The 24666-nt window shown below is 42.2% G+C and overlaps 3 protein-coding genes and 1 long non-coding RNA gene across 5 annotated transcripts; 1 reads left to right on the top strand and 3 right to left on the bottom strand.

Moving 5' to 3' along the window:
* Positions 1-13721: 13721 nt before the first annotated feature.
* On the bottom strand, positions 13722-16250 carry LOC6039943 (myosin-10). The gene is made up of 4 exons (XM_001849386.2): positions 16152-16250; positions 15551-16091; positions 14269-15488; positions 13722-14001 (listed from the first exon to the last, which is right to left on the bottom strand). Exons 1-4 carry the CDS (start codon positions 16158-16160, stop codon positions 13882-13884), a joined length of 1890 nt encoding a protein of 629 aa, XP_001849438.2. The 5' UTR covers positions 16161-16250; the 3' UTR covers positions 13722-13881.
* A 192-nt stretch (positions 16251-16442) lies between these two features.
* On the top strand, positions 16443-18665 carry LOC6039944 (probable ATP-dependent RNA helicase DDX56). Its single transcript, XM_001849387.2, has 5 exons — positions 16443-16627; positions 16706-17454; positions 17669-18112; positions 18175-18316; positions 18376-18665. Exons 1-5 carry the CDS (start codon positions 16559-16561, stop codon positions 18625-18627), a joined length of 1656 nt encoding a protein of 551 aa, XP_001849439.1. The 5' UTR covers positions 16443-16558; the 3' UTR covers positions 18628-18665.
* Positions 18656-19346, bottom strand: LOC6039945 (39S ribosomal protein L14, mitochondrial). 2 transcript variants are annotated; one of them, XM_001849388.2, is made up of 2 exons: positions 19241-19346; positions 18656-19176 (listed from the first exon to the last, which is right to left on the bottom strand). In XM_001849388.2, exon 2 carries the CDS (start codon positions 19166-19168, stop codon positions 18695-18697), a length of 474 nt encoding a protein of 157 aa, XP_001849440.1. In that variant the 5' UTR covers positions 19169-19176; positions 19241-19346; the 3' UTR covers positions 18656-18694. The 2 variants fall into 2 exon arrangements, with proteins under 2 accessions (XP_001849440.1, XP_038109751.1); XM_038253823.1 differs by having other exon boundaries at positions 18656-19169.
* A 2067-nt stretch (positions 19347-21413) lies between these two features.
* LOC119768017 lies at positions 21414-22236 on the bottom strand. Its single transcript, XR_005277856.1, has 2 exons — positions 21938-22236; positions 21414-21873 (listed from the first exon to the last, which is right to left on the bottom strand). It is a non-coding gene; the product is annotated as an uncharacterized LOC119768017 (long non-coding RNA).
* Positions 22237-24666: the final 2430 nt, after the last annotated feature.

Raw genomic sequence — 24666 nt, 5'->3', positions numbered from 1 at the left:
TTTTCTTACTCTTGGTAATCTTTTAGTGATAAGCAATAATCGTTCCAAAATGGATTGAGATTTAACACACAGCTGAAAGGAACTCCAAAACTCTGTTATGCACTGCGAATGAACAAATTGTAACATGATTATTCACTAATAAAACCGAATTGAATTGTTATTCGAAAATCATGACCATCTCACCATCGGTAATGAGAAGAAAAAATAACAACATCCTCCAAACTAAGGCTAAACATTGTTATCGATCAGATCACATGAATATATGTCAAAATGGTACGACAACAACAACCCAAATTACGGCTCATGAAAAATCATTCAATCAAAAAGTACTATGTATGTACTATGTGGAAATCCTACCAATTTTGTCAAGTCAAAATTTGATAAAAAAAATCTTTGATAAAAAAAAGTTGAAAAATTGCAAGACCAATTTGGACCAATTTTGTCAAGGACATTACTTAAAAGTTAAGTTTTTGAAATTATTGATATATCTGTTACAAGCATTTTTCATCAATTTGGTTTTTGTTCTTTGATGCATTTGGGTTCATTAATGGAAAGTATATATATATATATATATTTTGCATTGCAATATTTCTAACAATTGCAATATTATATGACCCGCAACCAAAGTCAGAAAAATTGGCCACCCTTGCCCTAAAGCAAAACAAAACATGATACTGAAAAAATAATATATAAAATTTAAGCTCCTCAATATTAAAGCACATGGGCACAACATTGTACACATGCACGACCTGAAAACTGAAACCGCATCACTAAATGAGACGTAGGAAATGTTTTGAAATGCCTGTCACCGGCATCCATTGTCATGTGCCTGGAGTCTTATTATTGCCGGAGGTCGGTACAAACATGGATTAGACTGGTTCAAACAGGTGTATTAAAATTTAATTGTTTTGTAAACAATTCCTTTAACGGTTCCAGCTTCATTCTTTGGGATACGTGAAATTCAACACGTACTGGGACCGTGGTGTAGGGGCAAGCATGGTTGCTTCTCACCCAGTCGACCTGGGTTCGATCCCAGAAGGTCCCGGTGGCAAATTTCGAGACGAGACGTCGGACGGGGAAGTAAATGTTGGTCCCGGTCTAACCTAGAGATTATGTTGATAGCTCAGTCCAGGTATATGAGTCGTCTCCCTGGGTCCTGCCACGGTGGAGTCGCTGGTAAGCAGTTGGACTCACAATCCAAAGGTCGTCAGTTCGAATCCCAGAGTGGATGAATTCTGAGGTGTAAAAAGAGTTTTGCAATTGCCTCAACAATCAAGCCTTCGGACACATAGTTTCGAGTAGGAATCTCGCAATCGAGAACGCCAAGGCAATGCTGTAGAGCGAATAATTTGATTTGATTTTTCAAATTCAACATATAGGCATATCCCCAGAAATTCCTTTTCCAATAAGTCCAAGGTTGTCGTCATTAAGGGAGAATGAGGAGACTTGATCCCCTTTTTTTATATTGCACAAAGCTTTTTCAATTTGTCACAAAACAATTAACATTTGGCATAAGTTGAAAGCATTAACAACCAACTATGTTTGGGTAATCAGTATCAGGTCAGATTAATTCTTTGAATCATACCTAGCGTTTAAAAAATATATTTTAAGCCAGCTTTTTAAAAATATTAATGATAACTTGATCCCCCTTCAACATTTTAAAGAAATCTTATCTATTTATTGATTTTCTGAAAGTAACAGCAATTTCACTTAAAAACTACACGTTTGTTTTTTTTTTATAAAACAAATTCAGCATAAAAATAAAACTTGGAATATTCTTATTTGAACCAAAATAGAGCATGTTTACAAAAGCTGGTATTTTTTTTTACAATGCATTTCAAAATTGATTCAAACTGCAACAGGTGTCATCTCCATGGAATCCATGTACAAAAAATTAAACCAATCATTGCAGTGACTGCGTAAATATGCAGGGATCAAGTCTCCCTAAAAGCAGTTTTTTCTATAGTGTTTAAAAAATAGTTGCATCAAAAACGTACTATCAATAAGGTGGTTGATAAAGTTTTAAAGAAAAAAATCAATGTTTATATTTAGTTAGCAATGTTAACTAAGTTTATAAGCTTTTTATCAAAATACATATAAATTTTAGGTAAAAATGTTAAAAAGTCTGAATTTTGCCTGAAATTCGTTGAAACTAGTTTTGTTTATACAAATATCAAATTATATTGCATTTTAAACTGAATTCGAAGCAAGAATCAAAAGTTTTCTAATTTTATATAAAATTTGAAAATGCCTATAAATTTGAATTTTTTTTAAATTATTTTTTAACCTGTTTTACCTTCTCCTTGTGGAAAGTTGTGCAAAGAATCCAAAAATGCATTCCGTTTTGAAATCATGCTAATTGAGAAAACCATGACACTTTGAGAATATTTAAATAATGCTATCCATCAACATTTTCTTAACTATAGCTAACTTACTTTTTTTGAAATTTGATGAAAACTTCTTCTAACAGTACCTTGAACACTTCTCTACCACGGCCAGTATGATTCCTTACCATTCCGTACGTATTTAATTTCTAATCTTCATTTTGCGGAAAAATCTCAAACCTATCAAAGTTACGGTACCCAAAAAAGTGGCAGATTTCTCTTGCCAGGATCAACCAAACTCCTTCATAGGTGGAAACCAATGGAGTTTTACCGGATAATTAAAAAAATGTTAACACTAAAATTTATTGTATTGTAACGGCATGATGATTTCTTTAAATTTTCAAACATACTACATACAAAAGTACTTTTCGATAAATTACAATTCGATTCGATAAATCCAAAAAGTGCATAAATAACACTTGAGTGCTTAAAACTTTTGATAGGGTGTACTTAACTAAACTGCATAATTTTTAATAGCGACTTATGGAACCCCAAGACGGATCGAATGAGGCCAAAACGGACAAAATCGGTTCAGCCAGTCTCGAGATAATCGAGTGACAATTTTTTGATCAACATTCCACCACACACACAGACATTTGCTCAGAATTTGATACTGAGTCGATGAAGGTCGGTCTAGGAGGTCTAATTGAGGAGTTCATTTTCCGAGTGATTTTATAGACTTTCCTCAGTAAGGTGAGGAAGGCAAAAAACAAAACAAACCCAATAAAGTGTTGAAGTGAATAATAAATAGCGAAAATGGAATTTACATATATATTCCATTTCAATTTCCCACTTACTTTTCTTCACTAGAGTGAATGACACCATATATAATTCACGTTCAGGAATGATGATGTTTTTCAAATCTAAACAAGGAATAGGAACATCGTACCAAAACTAAAACGTTGTGTGATGTACCCGGTGATTGACCACCTTTTTAATTTGACGGTACATCTATTTGTGGCAAAGCTGAAACAATTTTCTACATTTTTCTGTTTAAACGTTAATGGTCGGAATGATTGATTTCAACCTGAAGATAGCTTGGTAACTATTAAGAATTAACCGAACCCGTCTATAGCAAACGTATCATAACGAACCAACCAACAGTCATGCCACTCTGCGTTTCCGTCTTTTCATGCAGTGAGAGTAATGAAATCCTATCGTATAACACACAGAAATTGTAGAGAGAAAAAAAAACGAGCCTAAGCATTCCCCAGCATCAGTCAGGAGTAAGGCGTCAGGAAGTGGAAGAAGAAGAAGAAGTAAGTTTGCCATCCTGCGGCAACACTTCACACCACGGCGGTAATTGAAACCGTATGTACAGGGATATCCTTCCTTGGCGCGGAGGAGGTGGCCCCGGCGCAAGCGTACTTTTCTCTACTTGCCACCAAGCGTCGACGCCGTTCGCAGGTACACTCGTTAAAAATTATGAATATGCATAAAATAATTATGCTCAAGTGGTAAATGTAGACTATAACATAAATTAAATCCCGCACGAGCAGCGCGGCAAAAAAATAATGGCGTAATTTCTCTTTGTAGTGCAAAAAACTGGTTTTCGGCTGCAAATCCAAGAGTTGGAAGGGGGAAAAGCGGACGATGGCGGGAAACTGGGATTTTTAAAAATGATTACAGGGACAATTAACGGGGAAATGTCGCGAGTGAAACTAAACGTGCGAGTATGTTTGCAAGTTGTGCAAATTGCGCGCGGAATGAAATCTCGTTTTGCACTTTTCATTACGCGAAAGAAACTAATGTAATGAAAGAACTGTTAATTGCAAGATTCTTGCTTTGAACTGGATTTGGCTTCTTGCTAGAACTGTAATTTTATGACGGTGTTGCAGAATTATTTCAGTTTGTTCTTTAGTTTACCTTCATAACATTTAAACAAACCTTATTATTAAGGCTTTTCAAACCCCTAGTCAGAGAAAAATCTCATATGTTTGTCGGGTTAACGATTCAGTTAAAATTCCATCCAATTAGCTGTTTCTCACTACTTTCTAAGCAAATTAATTTAGTAAAAAAAAAGTTCAGTAAAAAAAGCCATTTAGGGGTAAGGGTAGGGGAAGGTGAGACAAGAGGAACAATCACAAGCGAGTTCGTTTTTTTTTATTTGATGTTTACAGAATGAGTAGGGCTAGTGATTTTACGCGATTTCGCGGAAGCCGTGAATCCGTGAAATTTGCCCTTGGCCGTGAAATTTGGTCAATACCGTGAAATTTTTAATGATCTAATTTAAATTTAATAGAAATTACTTTTCAAGGAGGTATTACACTATGGGAAACAAACAAACAAACTCACACTTTTTGAAAGCTTGCCTGCATTTTTTTTTTTTTTTTTTTTTTGCAGAAACGTCATCCTGCATATATTTTGGTAAACTGTCAAACACGAAAAAGTGCTAGTTTGTTTTTTTATTACCCGTAGTCTCAGTGTATTATAACATTCTTTTTGCAATTCCGTCGTGAAACTACTTACTTTTCCTGTCATTCTTGAACGACGAAATAGCCTACTTTTCTGTACCAAAAATAACAGCATCGAATAGCAACACTTTTCAAAATAAATGCTGAAAAGTTCTACTTTTCAGCACTCAAATGGGTGCTGAAAAGTTGAACTTTTTAGCACTTGTTTTGAAAAGTAACACTTTTCAAAAAAAAATTGATTTAAACGATTTATCGACAAAATACATGAAAATTTGACATAAAATTTCACTCAGTGTGTGTTTTTTGGAATTGCAAAAAATGTTGTATGGAACTCGTTGCAAAACTTGATTTTTTCAGCACTCTTCGTATTTATCCAACTCGGTGAACCTCGTTGGATAAATGTACGACTCGTGCTGAAAAAATCCTCTTTTTGCAACTTGTTGCATAAACTACTATTTTTGAATTCAACTTCATTTTAAATAAAATAAGTTTCATATAACGTGGTGAAAATTGTAGAAAGATTAGTTTTTTGCAGTTAAGGCCGTTGCCTCGGCCGTTGCAAATATTTTTCAAAGTTTATGTCACCCCCTTTCAAAATTGGTTCAAAAAATCAGGAGACATTTTTCCCCCCTAAAATTGAACAACTCAACTCAAAACCATCTAAAACGCCTTTTTCTGCATTGGCTTGTTTAAAAATAATTTGAACTTTTATGAAATTACAATTTTCAGCACCGCAAAAACTTTTTTTTTCTCACAAAAATAAAATTTTCGTCAATACAACAACAACGCTCAAGGCCTACGGCAACAACAGCGTCAAGGTTTTGGGACAATTCCGAGCCAGCATTGCTACAAAGAACCACGAGACGATCGCTGACGTGTTCGTTCGTGGTGGAAGAAGATGGTGCGAGCCTGCTGAGCAAGACTACGGCGACGGAGTTGCAGATCTTGAAGATCAACACGGACATGTGGAGTGTCAGCCCAGCGGAGAACGCAATCGGCAAGATCACGGGAATCGAAGATCACCTGCAGATCGATCCACTGGTGAAACCGGTCCAGATCACCAAGTGCCACATCCCAATTCCGCTGCAGGAAAAAGAGGAACGAGAAATCGATCTTTTGCTGGCACAGGACATCATCGAGGTGGCACCGATTCATCCCACATATTCGGAACACCCACAAATTCGGAACACTTTTATGATAATTTGTCAATAGCATGCCAAAAGTAGCTTTTCTGTCGATCTTACTATTTTTAGAACCTTCATTTGGACATTATCTTGCTATTTCACTAGTAAAAGTAGTACTTTTTGAACAAAAAACATCATTCCAAGACTATTTTGTCCAGAGCAGCAAAACACTGCCTCCAAATGGCCTGTTTCATAATTGTGGGATGTTATTGTGCCTCCCACAATTGTAAAACACCTGAATTTAACTGATATTTTCACAAAAAAAAGTTATCAAACCATGTATAAAACATCACTAAGCCTAAGTTTCATTGGTTTTAGTGTGTGAAGTCATTATTGACGTAGACTTACGTCTTTGTCGAAGGTACTGGGGTGTCATTCCAAAAAACCCGGGCCGAAGGCCCTGGATTACTGCGTCATCCGTCAAACGCTTATATCTTCCTTCCCTCTAATCGAATCGACACGATTTATGTGCCATTCGATTCGAAAATTATTCAGCAATTTGCTATAAAACTTTCATTGTTGGCAAAATAGTTTAACTATTGAAACAATTGAATGTTTTAAAATGTTTTCAAAATGCAGAGATTTTGCAAGCAAAATGAGCGCTTCCCACTCACGGACGGGAATGTCAAGTACCTATTTTGAGGGGAAAATCATCCGAGCAACGCGACCGAGTGTCGGTCGCGAAAAAGGAGGGGGGAAGTAGCGGGCCGAAAGGCTATATAAGAACGCGCGCCAGAGCCCATTCCATCATTCACGTCTCAGACGTCGGACCGGCAGCAGCAGCAGCAGCAGCAGGAAAGCTCAGCCCAGAGCAGCAGCAGCAGGAGAGAGGGGACCAGAACTGGAAAAGAAGTGCGCATCGCCTTCTCGTCGTCACCGTCAGCCAGTTGCCTCTCGATGGCCGGACCGTTAGGATCTTTCGTGGTTGCTGTGGTTCGGAGGTGCTTCAATCCCCATCCCTCGTCCCACCCGGGACGAGGCATCAACAAGATGAGGCGCGCGCCTGCTGCCTTCCGCCGAAAAGCCTCTCGTGGGTCAAGCCTTGGTTGTTAAACAATCGGGACATCCAACTAGTTCGTCGCATTCGCGGCGAGCGCTTCTGAAAAATTTACGTCTCATCAAATTCTAGTGTTGAAAGAGTTGCCCTCGTAAATTTCAGGAACAAATTTTGGTCTTCGGGGGCGACGGATTGCACAGCTTTCTGAGGCTGCTCTCGCCCCCCAACCCCTATGCCCCCTCTCCCCCTCCCCCCATTCGGCTCGCTAAAATTCCTTCGTCTCTTTCTTTCCTCTCTTTGCCGTTCGTTCGTCTTCTTCGACGGCCATGCCTCACGATCTTGAGCAGTTAAGTGAGGAACATGATCCAATTTTACTCGAGGCTGATTCGTTTGGGGATATTTGTGCCACAAAAGTTTCAGAAAATGGGATTCAAACATTGTTTGTTGTTGTGTATATTTCGCCAAGTGCAACATACAAACAGAAAATTTCTTTCTTGATCCGGAATTTGTTCTGGTATGCAAAGCAGGACATCCGCATTGTTGTGTCTGGGGATTTTAACATTGATATCCTCAAACCGGAAAATTTGAAATTTGTTGATTTTATGAATTATGAAAGAGTACCTCAAGCTTGATCTGCTTTCCAATCCTTTGGGCGCACATGCCGTGACCTTGTTTTTGGTAGAAATGTTCTGACACAGTCACGAAGGTATGTTTCGTATTTTAGTTATCATCGGCCGATTTTGACTTTGGTTGATACACCAGCCTAATATAAATTTCGCACCACAATCATTTGCAAATACTACACGCTTTCCTAAACAACTTTGTCGGTTTCGCATCCATCAACAACGCCAGCACCTGCAGCATCCACCGCGGCCTATCACCCATCTGGACAGAACATCTCCCGGCTGCAGCCTTGCGACCAACGCCACCATCCAACTCTAATCGGTCCTTTTAGGGCCACCAATTTTCTCACGAAAGAGTTCTTCTTGCTCATCATTCCCACCAAACACTACCACCCCGAAATAACGCCCTTAGCTGAATTCCATCTCCCATTCATGATCATATTCCGTAAATCTATTTAAAGAATATAGCTAATTCTTCAAATTAATATATGGAAAACCCACATGTCCACATATCTAAATTTTACGTAAGTCTACGCCATTCCGGTTATGTCTGTGACATAACTACTTTGACTTTTTGATAATAAATATGTACTCCTGGAGAGATCCAAAGTTTGTTTACATTCGTAAGAAAAAAGTGTTCCGAATTTGTGGATTTCAAGGGTAATTCTTCAAAAACTTCATATAAAAGTTAAAATTTGTAGATGTTCGATACAGCATTCGAAAGATCACAAGAAAAGCTTTCAAATGAAGGTAAAAACGAGTCATTGAGTTCAATTATCGATTTGCTATGATTTTTTGAACATTGGCCGATCTGGAAACCGTTCCGAATATGTGGGATGACTGTAGTTAGCCCGAAAGCCGGTGATCCGTCTGTCGTTCGACTGTGCGTTGACATGCGTGCCGCCAACAAGGCCATTGTTCCACAGCATTTCCCACTGCCAACGTTCGAGGACATTGTTCCACATCTTCGAGACTGCAAGTGGTTTTCGAAGATCGACTTAATCAAAGCGTTCCACCAGGCGGTTCTGGCACCAGATTCACGGTACATCACCACGTTTGCCACCCACCACGGCTACTACCGGTACAAGCGGCTGCTATTCGGCATGAACATCGCGTCGGAGGTGGTACTGAAGGGGATTTCCGGAGTGAAAGTCTTGATCGACGACATTCTGGTGTTTGGATCGACGAAGCAACAACACTCCTGACGTGGAGACCGAGGACGAGGACTTGCAGTGGGCAACGCCAACACAAGGTGAGGAGATTCCCTAGAAGCAGCCGGATGCAGAAACGAGCCGAGGCCAAACATCGACGACTTCGACAAGGTCTGGCCGCCAAATTAAGCGTCCACTACGGTTCCAGGACTTCATCGTGGATGTCGGTACTGGAGGAGAGCAAGGAACCAAGATGTGAAAAGGGGAAAGTGTTATGATGGCAACACTGGCCATGCGTGGGTAATGGATGAGGAGAATAGGGGGAGTTGAAGTTTAGCGTGTAACGGAACGGAAGAGAATAAACACGTACAGTTTGGAACCGCGATTAAATTCGATTCTTTATTTATAGAGAATTTGCAGCAAAGCTAAAAGACACGCGTTTTTTTCTTCAGATTCAACATTTTTACAAAACTTATGCCGGATTCAGATGAGAAAAATTATTTCCAACAGTTTGGTGTATAACTTTCCAATATTTGTTTGATTTTACTATGAGAAAATTGTAAATTTAGTAAAAGATAGTAATTTGAACTACTTGGCAAGAAAGTCTGTCAAAAATCAATAAAAATTGTTGAATATACGTTAACACATTTGTTATCAACTATATAACTATTTATTTTATTGATATATATCAGGAAACTCATTTTTTCGTGTTCCAAAACATGTGTTTTAAAGAAAAAGTTCACACATTTTTGCGCGCCCAAAAATTGATGTTCATTATTTTGAAGCAAAAAAATTTTCTCGTCTTTTGCAACCAGTTTCATGAAGATTGATGCAGGGAACCATGAGAAATAATCGATTTTGTTCTTTAATCGGCAGAAAGGCATACGATTTTAGGCAAGTAACCTCATTTTGGCGCCACCTACATTTGAAACGCAGTCGCGCTACAAAACCTCAATTGTGGATTACAAAGATTTTTAGACAATCGTGCAAGTTGTGAAAAGCTCTCCAACAAAGTGCACACTTCAAACTACAGCAGAAAAAAAAAACAATCTAAGACACACACCCTAGTTTGAAACTGTTCTAAAGTGGTCGAAAGCAGCAAAGCTCAGTCGAGACACGCACCACTGTAGGCAAGCGGGAGGGAGAAGGGGTAGGATTTCAAGTGTGAAAATATTGAGGTTTTGAAGCGCCTGTGTTTCAAATGTAGGTGGCGCCAAAATGAGGTTACTTGCCAAAAATCGTAATCCTTTCTGCTGGATTGAAGAACAAAATCGCTTATTTCTCAGGATTCCCTGCATCAATCTTAATGAAACTGGTTGCAAAAGACGAGAATTTTTTTTTTGCTTTAGTGAACGGGGGCGCGCAAAAATTTGTGACCTTTTTCTTTAAAAAACATGTTTTGGAAAAAATGAGTTTTACCGTATATATTGCACACTTTGCACCAAATTCTCCACCCTTGCAAATCATAACTGCACACCAAATATTTGCACACTTGAAATCCTAACTACCCCTTCTCCCTCCCGCTCGCCTACAGTGGTGCGTGTCTCGACTGAGCTTTGCTGCTTTCGAACACTTTAGAACAGTTTCAAACTAGGGTGTGTGTCTTAGACAGTTTTTTTCTGCTGTAGTTTGAGGTGTGCACTTTTGTATAGAGCTTTCCACAAGTTGCACGATTGTCTAAAAATCGCTGCAATCTGGAATATCAACACTCAAAGTAAAAAGTATCCTTTTTTCAAGTTCACCCGTCGTCACCCTTTAACATGGTATCGAAAATGTACTGATTTTGACATACCCTTTTAAAAGGGTGACGCCGGGTAAACTTATGAAAAGGATAGAAAGTATCCTTTTTGAGGATTGAGGTTTTGCAGCGCGACTGTGTTTCAAATGTAGGTGGCGCCAAAATGAGGTTACTTGCCAAAAATCGTATTTCTTTCTGCTGGATTGAAGAACAAACTCGCTTATTTCTCATGATTCCCTGCATCAATCTTAATAAAACTGGTTGCAAAAGACGAGAAAAATTATTTGCTTTAAAATATTGAACATCAATTTTTGGGCGCGCAAAAATGTGTGAACTTTTTCTTTAAAAAACATGTTTTGAAACACGAAAAATTGATTTTCCCCGTATATATCAAAGAAATAAACAGTTATATAGTAGATAACAGATGTGTTAATGTATATTCAACAATTTTTATTGATTTTTGACAGACTTTCTTGCCAAATAGTCCAAATTACTATCTTTTTTATAAATTTACAGTTTTCTCATATAAAAATCAAACAAATATTGGAAAGTTGTACACCAAATTGCTGGAAATAATTTTTCTCAATCGAATCCGGCATAAGTTTTATAAAAATGTTGATTATGAAGGAAAAAACACTTTTTTTTTCAAAAAATCATAGGTTTGCGCTATTTGTTCATAGGTGGCGACACGTGTCTTTTAGCTTTGCTGCAAATTCTCTATTGAGAGATTGATGGAAAGAGAGGAATCACAAATCCGTATAAATAATTTCAAGATTTTTCAGGTGTAAACCGAAAACGCGATCTAAAATTAAAATGGAAGAATAAGGCTTTTAACTGCTTATTTAATTGTCGGTGTACAGGACGCCGCACTGTTTAATCATTTTCTGATGTATACATTCAATTTTGCAGTCCAAACCCAGTCATTGAATTGGAAAAATAAAATTCTTTTTCAAATTTTCTTTTCTTGATTTGTGTGCACCTAAATCGAAGACCAAGATTGTTTACTTTTTGCTCTTTGGTCTGACAGTCTTGGTCTGACAGATTTGGTCTGTCAGTTTTATCATGGATTTTGGTCTGGTCTAGGCGAGGGATAGGACACAGCACCTTCCTGTTTTTTCCTCCATAATCAAAATTTTTATGAAACTTATGCCGGATTCGGATGAGAAAAAATATTTCCAACAATTTGGTCTACAACTTTCCAATATTTGTTTGATTTTTCTATGAGAAAACTGTAAATTTAGAAAAAGATAGTAATTTGGACTATTTGGCAAGAAAGTCTGTTAACTAATTTTTTCGTGTTCCAAAACATGTTTTTTAAAGAAAAAGGTCACAAATTTTTGCGCGCCCAAAAATTGATGTTCATTATTTTAGAGCAAAAATTTTTTCTCGTCTTTTGCAACCAGTTTCATTAAGACTGATGCAGGGAATCATGAGAAATAAGCGAATTTGTTCTTCAATCCAGCAGAAAGAAATAGGCCCCCAAAACCAAAGCTAAAAGCTCTATTCGCCACCTACATTCGAGTAGGAGAACTTTGGTGCAAGGTTACGTTTACGGTTTTGCGCGATAAGTGCAAAGGAAAGTGAAAACTATTCTATGATTTTTTAAAAGAAAATTGATATTTTGGAATAAAATAAAGTTAACAGGAGGTAAGAAATAAACAGTTCTATCGACTGACTTTTTGATTTTTTTGCTAAGTTGCCTTTTTCATTGAAAATTCTGAGATCCGGATTGAAAACGCGAGAATGAGGTTAGATTGCTAATTTTGAAAATCAATCCAATTATCATTTTTCAAGCAGATCTTTGCTTTTATGGTAGAAGTGACTTTAAAAAATAATTGTCCACTTGAATAATCTACATTCTCAATTGATTAGTTATGTTTTGGTTGATTAAAACATTCCCTTATTTTGAATCATATAATGAACAGGTTAAATCGACCATCACAAAAAATATTTTCGTTTATATCAATTTAGCTATTTATTTCTTACCTGAAAATGGTATAGTTTGCTATTAATGTCGATTCTATGATGAAATAAAACAATTTCAAATTTCAAACCAATTTACTCGCTGTAGGTTATAATGAAAACAACACCCCAAGTTTGAGCGCCCTCTACCCAGTAAGAAAGACTCGAGCCGAAATGGCTCGAACCGCTCGCTAAACTCGAGCCGAAACTCGCTCGAATCGAGGCAAATTCGCCTCGAATTTGGCGTGTATTTGCCTCGAATTCGAGCTCTTTTGACACAAAAAATTCGCGCTACTCGAGCTAAGAAATATTTCACTCGCATCTCAGGAATTATTTCAAGTAGTTCAGAGTTCACACATAGATGTCGCTCTCAGATAAGCCGACCGATGCGACCCCTGGTGGTCGGTTATAGAATTATTGGTTTGTTTTTGTTTTGGGTTCGGTAAAAACATTGCCTAACTTATAAAAGGAGAATTGACTTATGAAAGCCAATCACGCCCTTTTTATAACTTAGGCAATTTGAATAAATTGCACTTTTAATGAATTTAAAACAAAACAAGTTCAGTTTATTTATATTTGCATTCTGTTTACAACATTTTTTTAATGTAGTTACTAAATTCAGAATCGGTTAACCGGAGGACACGACGGGTTCGATCTTTTCCAGCGGGATACCAGCTGAGCAACCAGCTCAGGAGATTGGCCTGGTTCTTGGGCTCGACGGAGACTCGCATGATAGGCGGATACGGAGAACTTGACCAGGAACCTCCACGTAACGGCCCGTGGTACACTGGATCGGATTGATTTTCGCTTGCCTTGGTGTTTCGGGCCTTCTGGCTGGCGGTGACCTCCGGATAGCCGAATTCGTGAAAGTGGTCTATAGTGGGGGGTAATTTTGACGTTTGATTGCCTATACGATTTTGGCAAGTAACCTCATTTTGGCGCCACCTACATTTGAAACACAGTCGCGCTGCAAAACCTCAATAGAGGGCAAAAAGTTTACACTCGTACTACTTGATTTTTTTTTTTCAAACGTTGTTCTAAGAGCTGTAAATTCAATTTTAAGTTTGCATTCCGAACAGCGAAAATTTAAATCGTCATTCTTCGATGCTTTGCGCCATCTGTCGGATTTATGGAGCTTTTAATCGCGAATGGAACTTCAAATAACTGATTTGTGAACATTAGGTGCTCGGTGGAATTACATGCTGTTTTCTCAATTCATTTTTATTCTCTGATTTTCGTAACATCAATCATCGAAGAAAAAAAATACATTCCAATTATATCTGAGTTGTTTATTTGAAATGAAATGAGTTTGCTACATCAACAACGGATGTAAGAATAATAAAAGAACGGATCACTTATAATTCAACAGTTACGTAATCTGTGCATAGTAACGGAGTGTAATAAACAAAAGCAAAGATTTAAGTGAAATCACTTCTTTTCCTGGGCCCTGCGGAAGAACGGCTTAACGTGGCGCACCGCCGAGGTTGCAGTCGAAACGCTGGACATATTGCCAACGTCCATCGGTTCATCGTCCACGTTTACGGTACTCTGTAACGTAGAACCAAAATTGATAAGGAACAAATCTCGGATTAGTTTTCAAAAAACCGTACGAGCCAATGGTAAACAAAGCCTTTTTTGCCTTGATATTCGACCTACTTACAGAAAACCAATTTCAAAAATGCTTAAGATTGTTCAAGTGCCCCAAACTAAAAATAAATGATTTTTTTTTTTTGCAATTTAGTGTCGGAGGTCACGGTGACTCTTACGGCTTTTGAAAACTCACCCGAGAAATGGACACTGAAATCCACAACTTACCGCCGTGCTCAAGTTCAGGTCCATGTTGTTGATGAACTGACTGTAGCTGGCGCTGGTGATCGAGATCTGCGAGGTGCTCGCCGTGGCCGCCCGCTTGAAGAACGTCCGCCGCTGTACGTTGCCCTGGAAGTTCGAGTAGGTGGGAGAAACGCTACTCCGCTCAGGGTCCGCAATCCGGACCTTTTTGGCGCCCTTAGGTGCGTTGGAGGTCGTCTCGTCATCACTCTCCAAAACGCAAATCGGCGTCGATGTAACTTGGGCGGGCACGTTTTCGGTGCCGCGGATCCTAGTTTCAGTGCTGGCTCGCCGTTCCGCTTGCTGCTCGAGTTGTGCCACCCGCGACGATTTGACTGCCAGCTCGTCCTTTAGCTGGGTGATCTTGGCCACGTAATGATCCACGTTCGGGATTTTGTCCTTGAGCTGTTTGATTTCGGCGTCCTTCGATTCGAGTTGTGTCTTAAGCGCGGAAATCGCATTGGCCTGATTACGAAGGTCTTGCTCGAGGCGAGTAATTTTGGCCTCTTTTACAATGAAATCCTTCTGCATATCGGACAACCGCTGATCGGTCTCGGAAGTTCCCTGCGAAAGCTGCTGCTTGAACTCCTCAACTCGCTTCAATTCGCAATTGAGCTTCGAGTGCAATGAGAAGATCTCGTTGTTTCGATCGTTCAGGATAACCTGCAATCCGCCGAGTTTTCCTTCCATCTCCGCGGTCATGTCCTTTTCCTGGGCCAACTTGGCCACCAACAACTCCTTCTCGGCGTTACACTCCTGTGCCGATCGCGTCATCTCGGCCATCTTTTCTTTCATCCCCGACGAATCTTGCTCAACAGTGGCCAACTTGGTTTCAAGTACCGCTATCTTTCGCTCAAAGTCTGCTTCCATCGAAGCATACCGGTTCTCAACGCTGGCCAAATCCATCGAGAGTTGGGTCTTTTCCTGCAGCACCGAGTCCGTATGCTCCTTGAGCAGTGTGTTGGTTCGCTTCTCGTTTTCGAACCGGCCCTGAGTGTCCTTCAACTTGCCCTCCAAATCACCCATCAGGTTCTCCATCTCGCTCAGCTGGGCCGAATGAGCGGAAACCATTGAACGCTGTTTGGCCTCCATTTCGCACACCTTCTTTTGCCACACTTCATTCGCTTTGGTCAGCTTGTCCACCTGAACCTGCAGCTGACCGTATCGTCGGGAATCGGACTCGTAGCGGTCAAATCGATCTTGCACTGAAAAAGATTAACCGATTAAATTGAGTCTCCAAGTCCAAACAAATTAAACTGTTACTAACTATCCTGCTGCATTTGCAGAAACTTGTGCTTGTACTCGGCCAGCTCGTTTTTAATCTGTTGCTCCTCCTTGATGAACTGGGTACGCTTAGCGTCCAGCTTCTCGATCATCGCGACCGCATCCGCGTGCTGCTGAAGAATCGTCGTCAGCGTCGATTTTCCTTCCCGTGCCTCCCGCTGCAAAACCGCCAGCATCTTATCGCAGTAGGCCAGATCAAGCTGGAGCCGCGTCTTCTCCTTAACTCCCTCGTACAAAGCCACCTGGTAAACCTCGAGCTGCCGCTGGTATTTAACCTCAACCGTGCGGCTCTGAATCAGCCGGATCAGGATGTCCACCTTACTGCCGCGGTACAGCTCACGCACCTCGGCCACAATGCCCGCCGCCGTACTCGAGTCCGATTCCGGTTCGGAAACGGAAGAGTGTGAATAATTGGCCTTTTCGGCTGCCGGATTTTTGGCAACCAGCGCTGTGGTTTCCACGGCAACTGCACCGGACTCGGCGGCACTTTCCGGCAACTTTTCCTTGTGAGTTTCGACAGTTTCCTGAGAAAAAATGTTGTTATGAAACAAAAATCAATCAAATAATCAAAAATCGAATCTTACCTTCTCCATTTTGACGATTTTGTTTCAAATTTTACAGCACTTTCGAAAATCCACGCGTTTTCTTCACTCGAGCGAGACTTCCGATCGACTTTTCCTGGTGCACGGTAACTCAAACTAAAGGATTTTTGCCAAGTTTTGATTCGGTTTAGGGTTTTCACGATTAAACCCAGTATTGAGTAATAACCTACACATTAATAAGTTAAGTAAATTTTCGCCAGAACCCACATATGAAGATAGCTAATACTGGATATGCGTGTACAACGAGCACAATTTTGAAACGTCAAAAGTATCGACCAACTTTAAGTCGCAGTTTGTTGACAATTTTCTACCTCTAAACATGTGAGGTTGGTGTTGAGTTGGGAAGTTTTTCAATTAATTTGCTAATTTAGGCCAACCACGGCTGTAAAATGACGGAAACCGACGACAAAAAGCCGCTTAACTTCCATCAGATGGAATTGGACGACCGGATACTGAAGGTAAGCTGGTTGGATCGTTCGGTGGTTTTTTTTTTTGTGCTGCAAACATAACCTCAACCATGGCGCTTTTGTTTACAGGGAATCGCCAAGCTGGGCTGGCTCTGTCCGACCTTAATCCAGGAGAAGGCCATTCCGCTACTGCTGGAAGGGAAGGACGTATTGGTGCGGGCGCGCACCGGTTCCGGCAAGACGGCAGCCTTTTCGATTCCGATCATCCAACAGATTCTGACGCGCAAAGTTGAGGCGAAGGAGCAGGAGACGACGGTGATCGTGTTGGCCCCGAGCCGGGACCTGTGCCTTCAGACCGCTAAAGTGATGGAAGCGCTTACGATCAAGTGTGGCCGGTTGGTTCGCTGCGTGGATTTGTCTGCCAAGGTGGACAAGGCGGCGCTGAAGCACATGCTGGCGGAACGTCCGGATGTGGTGGTTTCGACTCCGGCCAAGTTGCTGGCCCAGCTGCAGGAGGGAACGTTGAACGTGAAGGACAGTTTGAAGACGCTGATTGTGGACGAGGCGGATTTGATGTTTTCGTTTGGGTTCGAGAGTGACTTGAAAGCGGTGCTGGATTTTATGCCGAGTGTCCACCAGTCGGTGCTGGCCTCGGCCACGCTCGAGAAGGACGTGCTCGAGCTGAAGAAAATCATCCTGCACAATCCGGTGATTTTGAAGCTGGAGGAGCCGGAGATTGCACCGGCGTCACAGCTTGCTCATTTTCACATTTTGGCGGAGGAGGTGGACAAGGCGGCCGTTTTGTACACGCTCGTGAAACTGCAGCTGGTCAAAGGAAAGAGCATTATCTTTGTGGACTCGATCGACCGGTGTTACAAGTGAGTGCGGATGTTTGATGTTCAGAAGCATCTTATAATCCATTTATGATGAAACTACAAACTGTTCATTGATGCAGCATTCAACGTTTTCGCGAACGTTGATTGGCCGAAGCATGATACTGGACTAATCTTCTCTCTGACTTTTAATCTCTGTTGTATTTGAATGAAGTTTAATTCAAAGATCAGTTTATAACAACAATTCCGCTTATTTCAGACTCAAGCTCTTCCTCGAGCAGTTCAGCATACGTTCGTGCGTGCTAAACTCGGAACTTCCGGCGAAGATCCGGTGCCACACGGTGAGCCAATTCAACCAGGGCCTGTACGACATAATCGTGGCGTCGGACGAGTTGCACGTGCTCGATCCGGCCGTGAAGGAAAAGAAGGGCCAAAACAAAAAGAAGATGCTGAAGCAGATTGCCAAACAGAAGGAATCGGAAGCGGGAGTGGCGCGCGGAATCGACTTTCAGTTTGTGTCCAATGTGATCAACTTTGACTTCCCGAAGGACATCAACTCGTACATCCACCGGGCGGGACGGACTGCGCGCGGTAACAACACCGGCAGCGTGCTGTCCTTTGTGAGCGTCGCCGAAAAGGACATGATGGACAGCGTGGAAGACCATCTGAAGAGCGGCTACGAGCAGAGCGAAACGGTCATGAAGTATGTAGTTTGAGTTTTTCTCGGTTGAAATGTCTTGCTGACGATCATTCACAATGTTCTAGGAGTTACCAGTTCAAAATGGAAGAAGTTGAACCGTTCCGGTACAGAGCACGGGACGCGTGGCGAGCGGTGACCAAAATCTCCATTCGTGAGGCGCGAATCAAAGAAATCAAGACGGAAATGTTCAACTCTGAGAAGCTAAAGGTAAATTGTTGCTGTCTCAAATTATGAACTTGACTTCAACTCAAACCCATCTTCCCCAGAGCTTCTTCGAGGAAAACCCGCGCGATCTGCAGGCCCTGCGGCACGACCGCACCCTGCACACCGTCAAGATCCAGGAACATTTGGGCGACGTGCCCGAGTACATCGTGCCGGATTCGCTCAAGCACGTCACGGCCCTCACCACCAAGCGCAAGAAGGGCTACGTGCCCCGGAAACGACCCGCCGCCAGCGACAAGTCCAACAACCCGCTGATGGTCGAGGGAATCGACTACGGCAAGCAGAAGCGTGTTTGAGGTGGCAATAAAGAACAAAAAAAAAGTGTTTCATTCAACTCTAGTTTATTCTATCCCATCCCAAACCTCACACGAACCTGCTGGCAATGCCCAGCAGCTTCGTGTAATCGGCTCCCTTGGCCTGGGTCTTCTCCTTCAAAATGGTCCGCAAAATCGTCGGAATAGGCACGTGAATTCGCGTCCCCAGCGGCGTCCCATTATCGTCAATCAGCACGACGTTGTTGCTATCAAATTTGGGAATCTTTGGCTGCTGTTTCTGCTTGCATCCGACCAGAATGGCCTTTTTCTTTTGGCCCTTGATCGCCACCAGAACCTTATCGCCCACCTTGGCCACCATCTGCTTGTTGTACACGTGGATGCACTTGGGCGGTTTTCCCTCGGCCATGGCCCGTTTACCGATGTCGCTGTTGTCCACCACTCGTAACCGGGCCAGCTTGCGGATTTCGTTGCAGACGGCGCTCGTGTGGAACCGGCTCGACTGGGTTACATAATTGGAGATTGCCGGTGAACGCACCGACTGCAGAAGGTTCTTCAAGGACATTCTGTTTTCTACGGATAAATATGAATTAAATCAAGACCTTCATAATATATCATTATTTAATGCAAAATTTACTTTTTCGAGTTAATTTCCAATGAAAAAGTCTCTTTCAAAAAAGCATCACGTTTTTTGTTTTTAAATTTGAAACGTCAGGAATATCGATACACGACAAAATGGTAATCCAATATTTTACACGATTAATGTAAAAAATATAAACGCATACGTTTTAGGCAAAGCCTGTGAAGCAAGCTCAGTTGAACAAAATTTTTGAGAAAAAAAAAGGCAAATACGAGTTCGACCAGTAAAAAACCTAAAGCCCCAAGTAAATTTTAATTTAAAACGAGAAATAACACGATTAAAAACCTGGGTGCTGAATAATGGTTCGCAAAATGGCCTCAATTTTGAACTGTCAAAGTGGAACCAATTTACTGTTCGCCAAAGTAGGGAGTGTTGTTATCGATCATTAAAACTTAGTTTTTTTTTGCAAGAAAGAAAAATATGTGGCTTTTGAGGACCTGAAGTTGAAGTCGAGAAATCTTAGGAAAGTTGAAGGCGAGATTGTCCTTTTTGGATTATTAATGGAAGTTGTTTATGGAGTTGATGCGGTTGTATCCATACAGAAGCTGTCTTTATCGTTTGGTTCCGTTTGATTTACTGGTTTAGTGAAAATCTTCGCTGTTTGTTGGATCAGCTTCGCTCGAATTAGCGATGTCTATTTGCTGGATCAGGAAGAGCTGCAGGATTTCAAAATCAGCTAGGGAATTTATCTGCGACATCGCAGAATGACACTCTCGCCGCAGTTCTGCGTCACCCGTAAACATGAAAAACCTCTTCTAACCGATCGAAACTTGCAAACACACGCAATTTTCCAGCGAAAATGTCGAAAACTAGACAAAATAAAACACATACTACTGATTATAAAACAGCCAATTTATCAGTAAGAAAAAAGTCATGCTTATGCTTCCTACTTTGTAGATGTAAACAAAGGGGATCATTCGAAAATCACGTTACGAATTTCCGCTATTCATCACCCAGTTAAAAACCATTTCTGGAAGTAGGACTTTTTCTGTCAAGAAGGGTCGCGAAGTTATTTTTTTTAAATTAATTTTAAATTTAAAACTCTATTTTAAACCCATTGCGGTCGTAGAAAGAATCATTTTGCTCAGAAAAATAAGCTTTTAATTTAGGCTGTTGTACTAAAAAATACGTTGCATACAATCTTGCATCAAAAAATTCTCTGTAAAAATAGTCGCAGTTATTATTTTTTTAAATTAGTACCCATGTTTGCCCACATTTGGTAAAAAAAATACGTTTGAAAAGTTGAGAAAATTCCAGAAAATTCTCTATATTGCGCGTATTCCCGAAAAAGACACGCGGCATACCAGCCGTGAAACGACGCGCCGCACTTTCAGCAAATGCGCGCTGTCAAATCCCATACTGCGCGTTTTGTTTTTGTTGATCTTCTTCTTCAAATTGCATGGAATTGTTGCCGGGTATGTTTTTAATGCTCCAAAAGTGGAGAAAATCGTTGGCAACGTTGGCAACAGTGTCTGCGGCACATTCTGAAATAACGCGCGGCGTGTACCTTTGAGAGGAATGGACAATAATTTGCTTTTTTGAACTTTGTTGATACGACCCTTAATTGGAGCCTAACATTTCAAAAGGGCACACAACTTTTGTAAACAATAATGTATCCCTTTCACTCAAATGACAGTTTGCATAAGATGTGCGAGGGATACACTCTTGTTTAAAAATGTTTTGTGCCCTAATGAAATGGAAAGCAGGAATTGCTGATATATTGCCATGCAAAGATTTAAAAAAAATTCTGTGCAGCAACACAAGAAATGGGCGGCTAATCATTTTGACAGTTTGAACTATTTTGCTATTTCTCAAGCTTCAAGGAACTTTTTCTCAAAATTCAAGGTGGGAAACAATAGCTGGCCTCCCCAGCTACCGTTTATCATATTTGATTTTGGAAAATAGTTGCCTATTGCCTGAGAAATTGCATTTATTGCAGCTGCACACAAAGAAAAAATACTCTAAATTTAAAAAGATCGTTCGTTGGTTTGAAAGTTCGCGTTGGTGAATATTCGTAGAAAGCTCAAACTTTTTAATTTAAAAGTTAGAAAGTTGTTGATATTTCCATGCATTTCTGGAACAAAATCGTTGTATCGGTAAAAGTTTTTTGCTATTAATTTAAGAAGAAACTTTTTATGGCATGAATAAATAACATTTAACATTACAGTGATGATTTTCGAAAAATGTGATGGATTTTATTTTAATGTTTTAATATTAAAACAGTTGCTTCCGTTTTTTTTGTATTCAACGCATCTGCTTATGGTAGGCTAACTTCCGCGTCCAAGCTGAACCGATTCTTACGGTACGCCACCGGTCACGTCCGTGAGCCCCATGCTGAGCAGGTTACGGATGGACGTTTCGTTGGGCAGCAACATCGCGGCCTTCATCTTGGAGCGCGACAGCGTTGAAGAGAACAGGGTGGTCTCGTTGCCGGCCATCATCAGGACAGGCTTGGAGGAGTTGGCCATTGGTTGTTGATTCGGGAAGGGAAGTCGACGTTTTCCGGCTGGGAAGTAAAGCGCCTGAAGGGATAGTTCCCGATCACTTCGTCCTCCTTCGAGAATGACACAGATGTTCCAACTCGCCGTCAAAGTTCATCCCGCCGAAGCTGCGTTTGTGGGCGGTAGTTGCTGAAAGAGTTTGAAAGTAAATGAAATTGGTGAGACACTGAGCACATTCTCAATATGTACTCACCGGTATTCCAGGTAGATGTTCTTGATCAGGTTCGTCGGATCTCGCTCCAACCTCTGGAAGTAATCCGAGTACGTCAACTCCAGGACTTGCGGCTTTCGTACAGACGGTCCATCCAGAATTGGTGCAAACTGTTCTTCTGGATGTTTAGGTAATAATCGTCAAACATGTCCCGCAACGAGAAATGGACTGCGAACCCTCAGGACATCCCACACTGTCCCGTCATCACTTCCGGCACATATTGCTATAATGCTGCTGATGGTCGTAAACCGCCGGCACCGAGTGCAACATCCGCGCTGACCACCTCCGATTATGGCGCTTCTCGTCGTTTCTCTCTTCCGTCGGATCCTTCTCCTCACCGTTAAAATTTACTTTATCGTACTTGTTCGAAAAGCGGATGTAAATCTGCTTCAACTTCAATTTCGTCCACCTGGCCACCACCACCGAATACAATCGGTGCAAATCCACATCCCGACCTCCGATCTTCGGCAACCGCATAAACTGCGTCCTACAAAAACAAACAAAAATAATCACATACATACCATACCAATCAGCATAGCGCACCAGGTACGCGTGCTGTAGCAAAAAGACGCTTCCATCTTTCTCGGTCTTGGGCTGCTACTCTCCAATTTCCCAGGTTACAGATCTTCCGGATATCACCATTCACTTGATCTCCCCACCGTGCGCGCGGTTTCCCTGCTCTCCTGTCTGTACCGCCAGCTGGTTCGGCGCGGTCAAAAAGCAGTCTGACAGGCTGGTTCTCGTCCATTCGGGCGACATGGCCGGCCCACCTGAGCCTCCCGATCTTCGCCTGGGTGGCGATGGTCGGTTCTTCAAGAAACGCGTGCAGTTCGTGGTTCATGCGTCTTCGCCACAATCCGTCAGACACCTGCACTCCACCGTAGATCGTTCGTAGCACCTGCCGTTCGAAAACTCCAAGGGCACGTTCGTCCTCCTGCCGCATCGTCCAGGTCTCGTGGCCATAGAGGACTACCGGTCTAATCAGTGTTTTGTACATCGTCAGCTTCGTGCGGCGTTGCACTCGATCCGATGTGAGGGTCTTCCGTAATCCGAAGTAGGCACGATTCCCAGCAAAAATACGAGTCCGGATCTCTTTGCTGGTGTCGTTGTCGGCGGTTACCAGCGATCCCAAGTACACGAACTCGCTCACCTCCTCCAACTCATCACCATCCACAGTTAGAGGAGAGAGACTTGGGGGGCCGACATCCTTCGAACCCCTTCCTCTCATGTACTTCGTCTTCGTCGTATTCATGCCAAGTCCTACACGCCTTGCTTGTACCTTCAGTCGGGTGTATACATCCTTCACCGTCTCCAGGTTCCTTGCCACAATGTCGATGTCATCGGCAAAAGCAAGCAACTGGTAGGACCTGTTCATGATCGTGCCACTCGTGTCAATGCCCGCTCTTCGAATGATGCCCTCAAGAACGATGTTGAACAGCGAACAGGATAAGCCATCACCTTGCCGCAGCCCTCGACGTGATCCAAAGGGTTCCGCTAAATCCCCCGAAACACGCACGTGACACTTCACACCATCCAAGGTAGCCTTGATCAGCCGAATCAGTTTATCCGGAAATCCGTTCTCGTGCATTATCTGCCATAGCTGCTCGCGGTCGACTGTATCATAGGCTGCCTTGAAGTCGATGAAGATGTGATGTGTGGGCACGTTGTACTCACGACATTTCTCGAGGATCTGTCGGAGACAAAATATTTGGTCCGTGGTGGCGCGCGCGCCAGTGAAGCCAGCTTGGTAGGGCCCCACGAACCTCCATGCATGGGGTGACAGCTGACGGCAGAGGATCTGGGAGAGGATTTTGTAGGCCGCGTTAATAAGCGTGATGCCGCGGTAGTTTCCGCAGTCCAGCTTATCGCCCTTTTTGTAGATCGGGCACACGACACCATCCATCCATTCCTCCGGTAGCTTCTCCTCCTCCCAGATCTTGGAGATCACGCAGTGAAGCGCCCTCGCCAGTTTCTCTCCTCCATATTTGAAGAGCTCACCGGGTATCCGATCCTTGCCGGCAGCTCTGTTGTTCTTCAGCTTCCTGATCTCCCTCTTCACCGTCTCCAGATCAGGTGCTGGGAACTGTTCATCAGCTGCGGGCGCTCCAAGGTTGACTCCAACGCCGTCTCCGTCCGCTTCATCGCCGTTGAGGTGCTCGTTGAAGTACTGCTTCCACCTTTCCAACACATCGCTCTTGTTTACGATCAGGTTTCCACCGTTGTCCCTGCACACGTCGGCTCGCGGCACGAAGCCTTTGCGGGACCGGTTCACCTTCTCGTAAAACTTCCGCGTTTCGTTAGCTCGGAATAGCTGCTCCATTTCCGCGCAATCTCGGTCTTCTTGCTGGCGCTTCTTAAGCTTGAAGACCGCGACCTGCCGATTCCGAGCCTGCCTGTATCGTTCCACGTTCCCTCTCGTCGCCTTGTGCAGCTTCCTGTCGTAAGCTGCCTTCTTCTCGGCGGTAATCCGTTGGCACTCGTCGTCGTACCAATCGTTTCGGCTGACTCGGATCGCACTACCCAGTGTGGCTTCCGCTACACTGCCGATGGCTGAGCGAATACGGCTCCAACCATCTTCGAGCGAGGCTGCGCCAAGTTCCTCCTCACCTGGCAGATTCGCTTCCAGCTGCTGCGCGTAACCGAACCGAGCGTTCATGTCCCCAATGATGATCTTTACATCCTGCCGCGGACAGCCGTCGTACACCTCCTCC

This window comes from Culex quinquefasciatus, chromosome 2 (assembly GCF_015732765.1).
Source record: "Culex quinquefasciatus strain JHB chromosome 2, VPISU_Cqui_1.0_pri_paternal, whole genome shotgun sequence".
NCBI classification, from domain to species: domain Eukaryota; kingdom Metazoa; phylum Arthropoda; class Insecta; order Diptera; family Culicidae; genus Culex; species Culex quinquefasciatus.
This window is presented reverse-complemented; position numbering and strand designations above follow the sequence as displayed.

Coding starts and splice junctions, on each gene's coding strand:
- LOC6039943 (XM_001849386.2), bottom strand. Junction 15,489..15,550: donor TCTGCAAATGCAGCAGGATA/GTTAGTAACAGT, acceptor AATCTTTTTCAG/TGCAAGATCGATTTGACCGC. Junction 14,002..14,268: donor ACCTGAACTTGAGCACGGCG/GTAAGTTGTGGA, acceptor TCTACGTTACAG/AGTACCGTAAACGTGGACGA.
- LOC6039944 (XM_001849387.2), top strand. CDS start 16,559: ATGACGGAAACCGACGACAAAAAGCCGCTTAACTTCCATCAGATGGAA. Junction 18,113..18,174: donor CAGAGCGAAACGGTCATGAA/GTATGTAGTTTG, acceptor ACAATGTTCTAG/GAGTTACCAGTTCAAAATGG. Junction 18,317..18,375: donor TCAACTCTGAGAAGCTAAAG/GTAAATTGTTGC, acceptor CATCTTCCCCAG/AGCTTCTTCGAGGAAAACCC.
- LOC6039945 (XM_001849388.2), bottom strand. CDS start 19,168: ATGTCCTTGAAGAACCTTCTGCAGTCGGTGCGTTCACCGGCAATCTCC.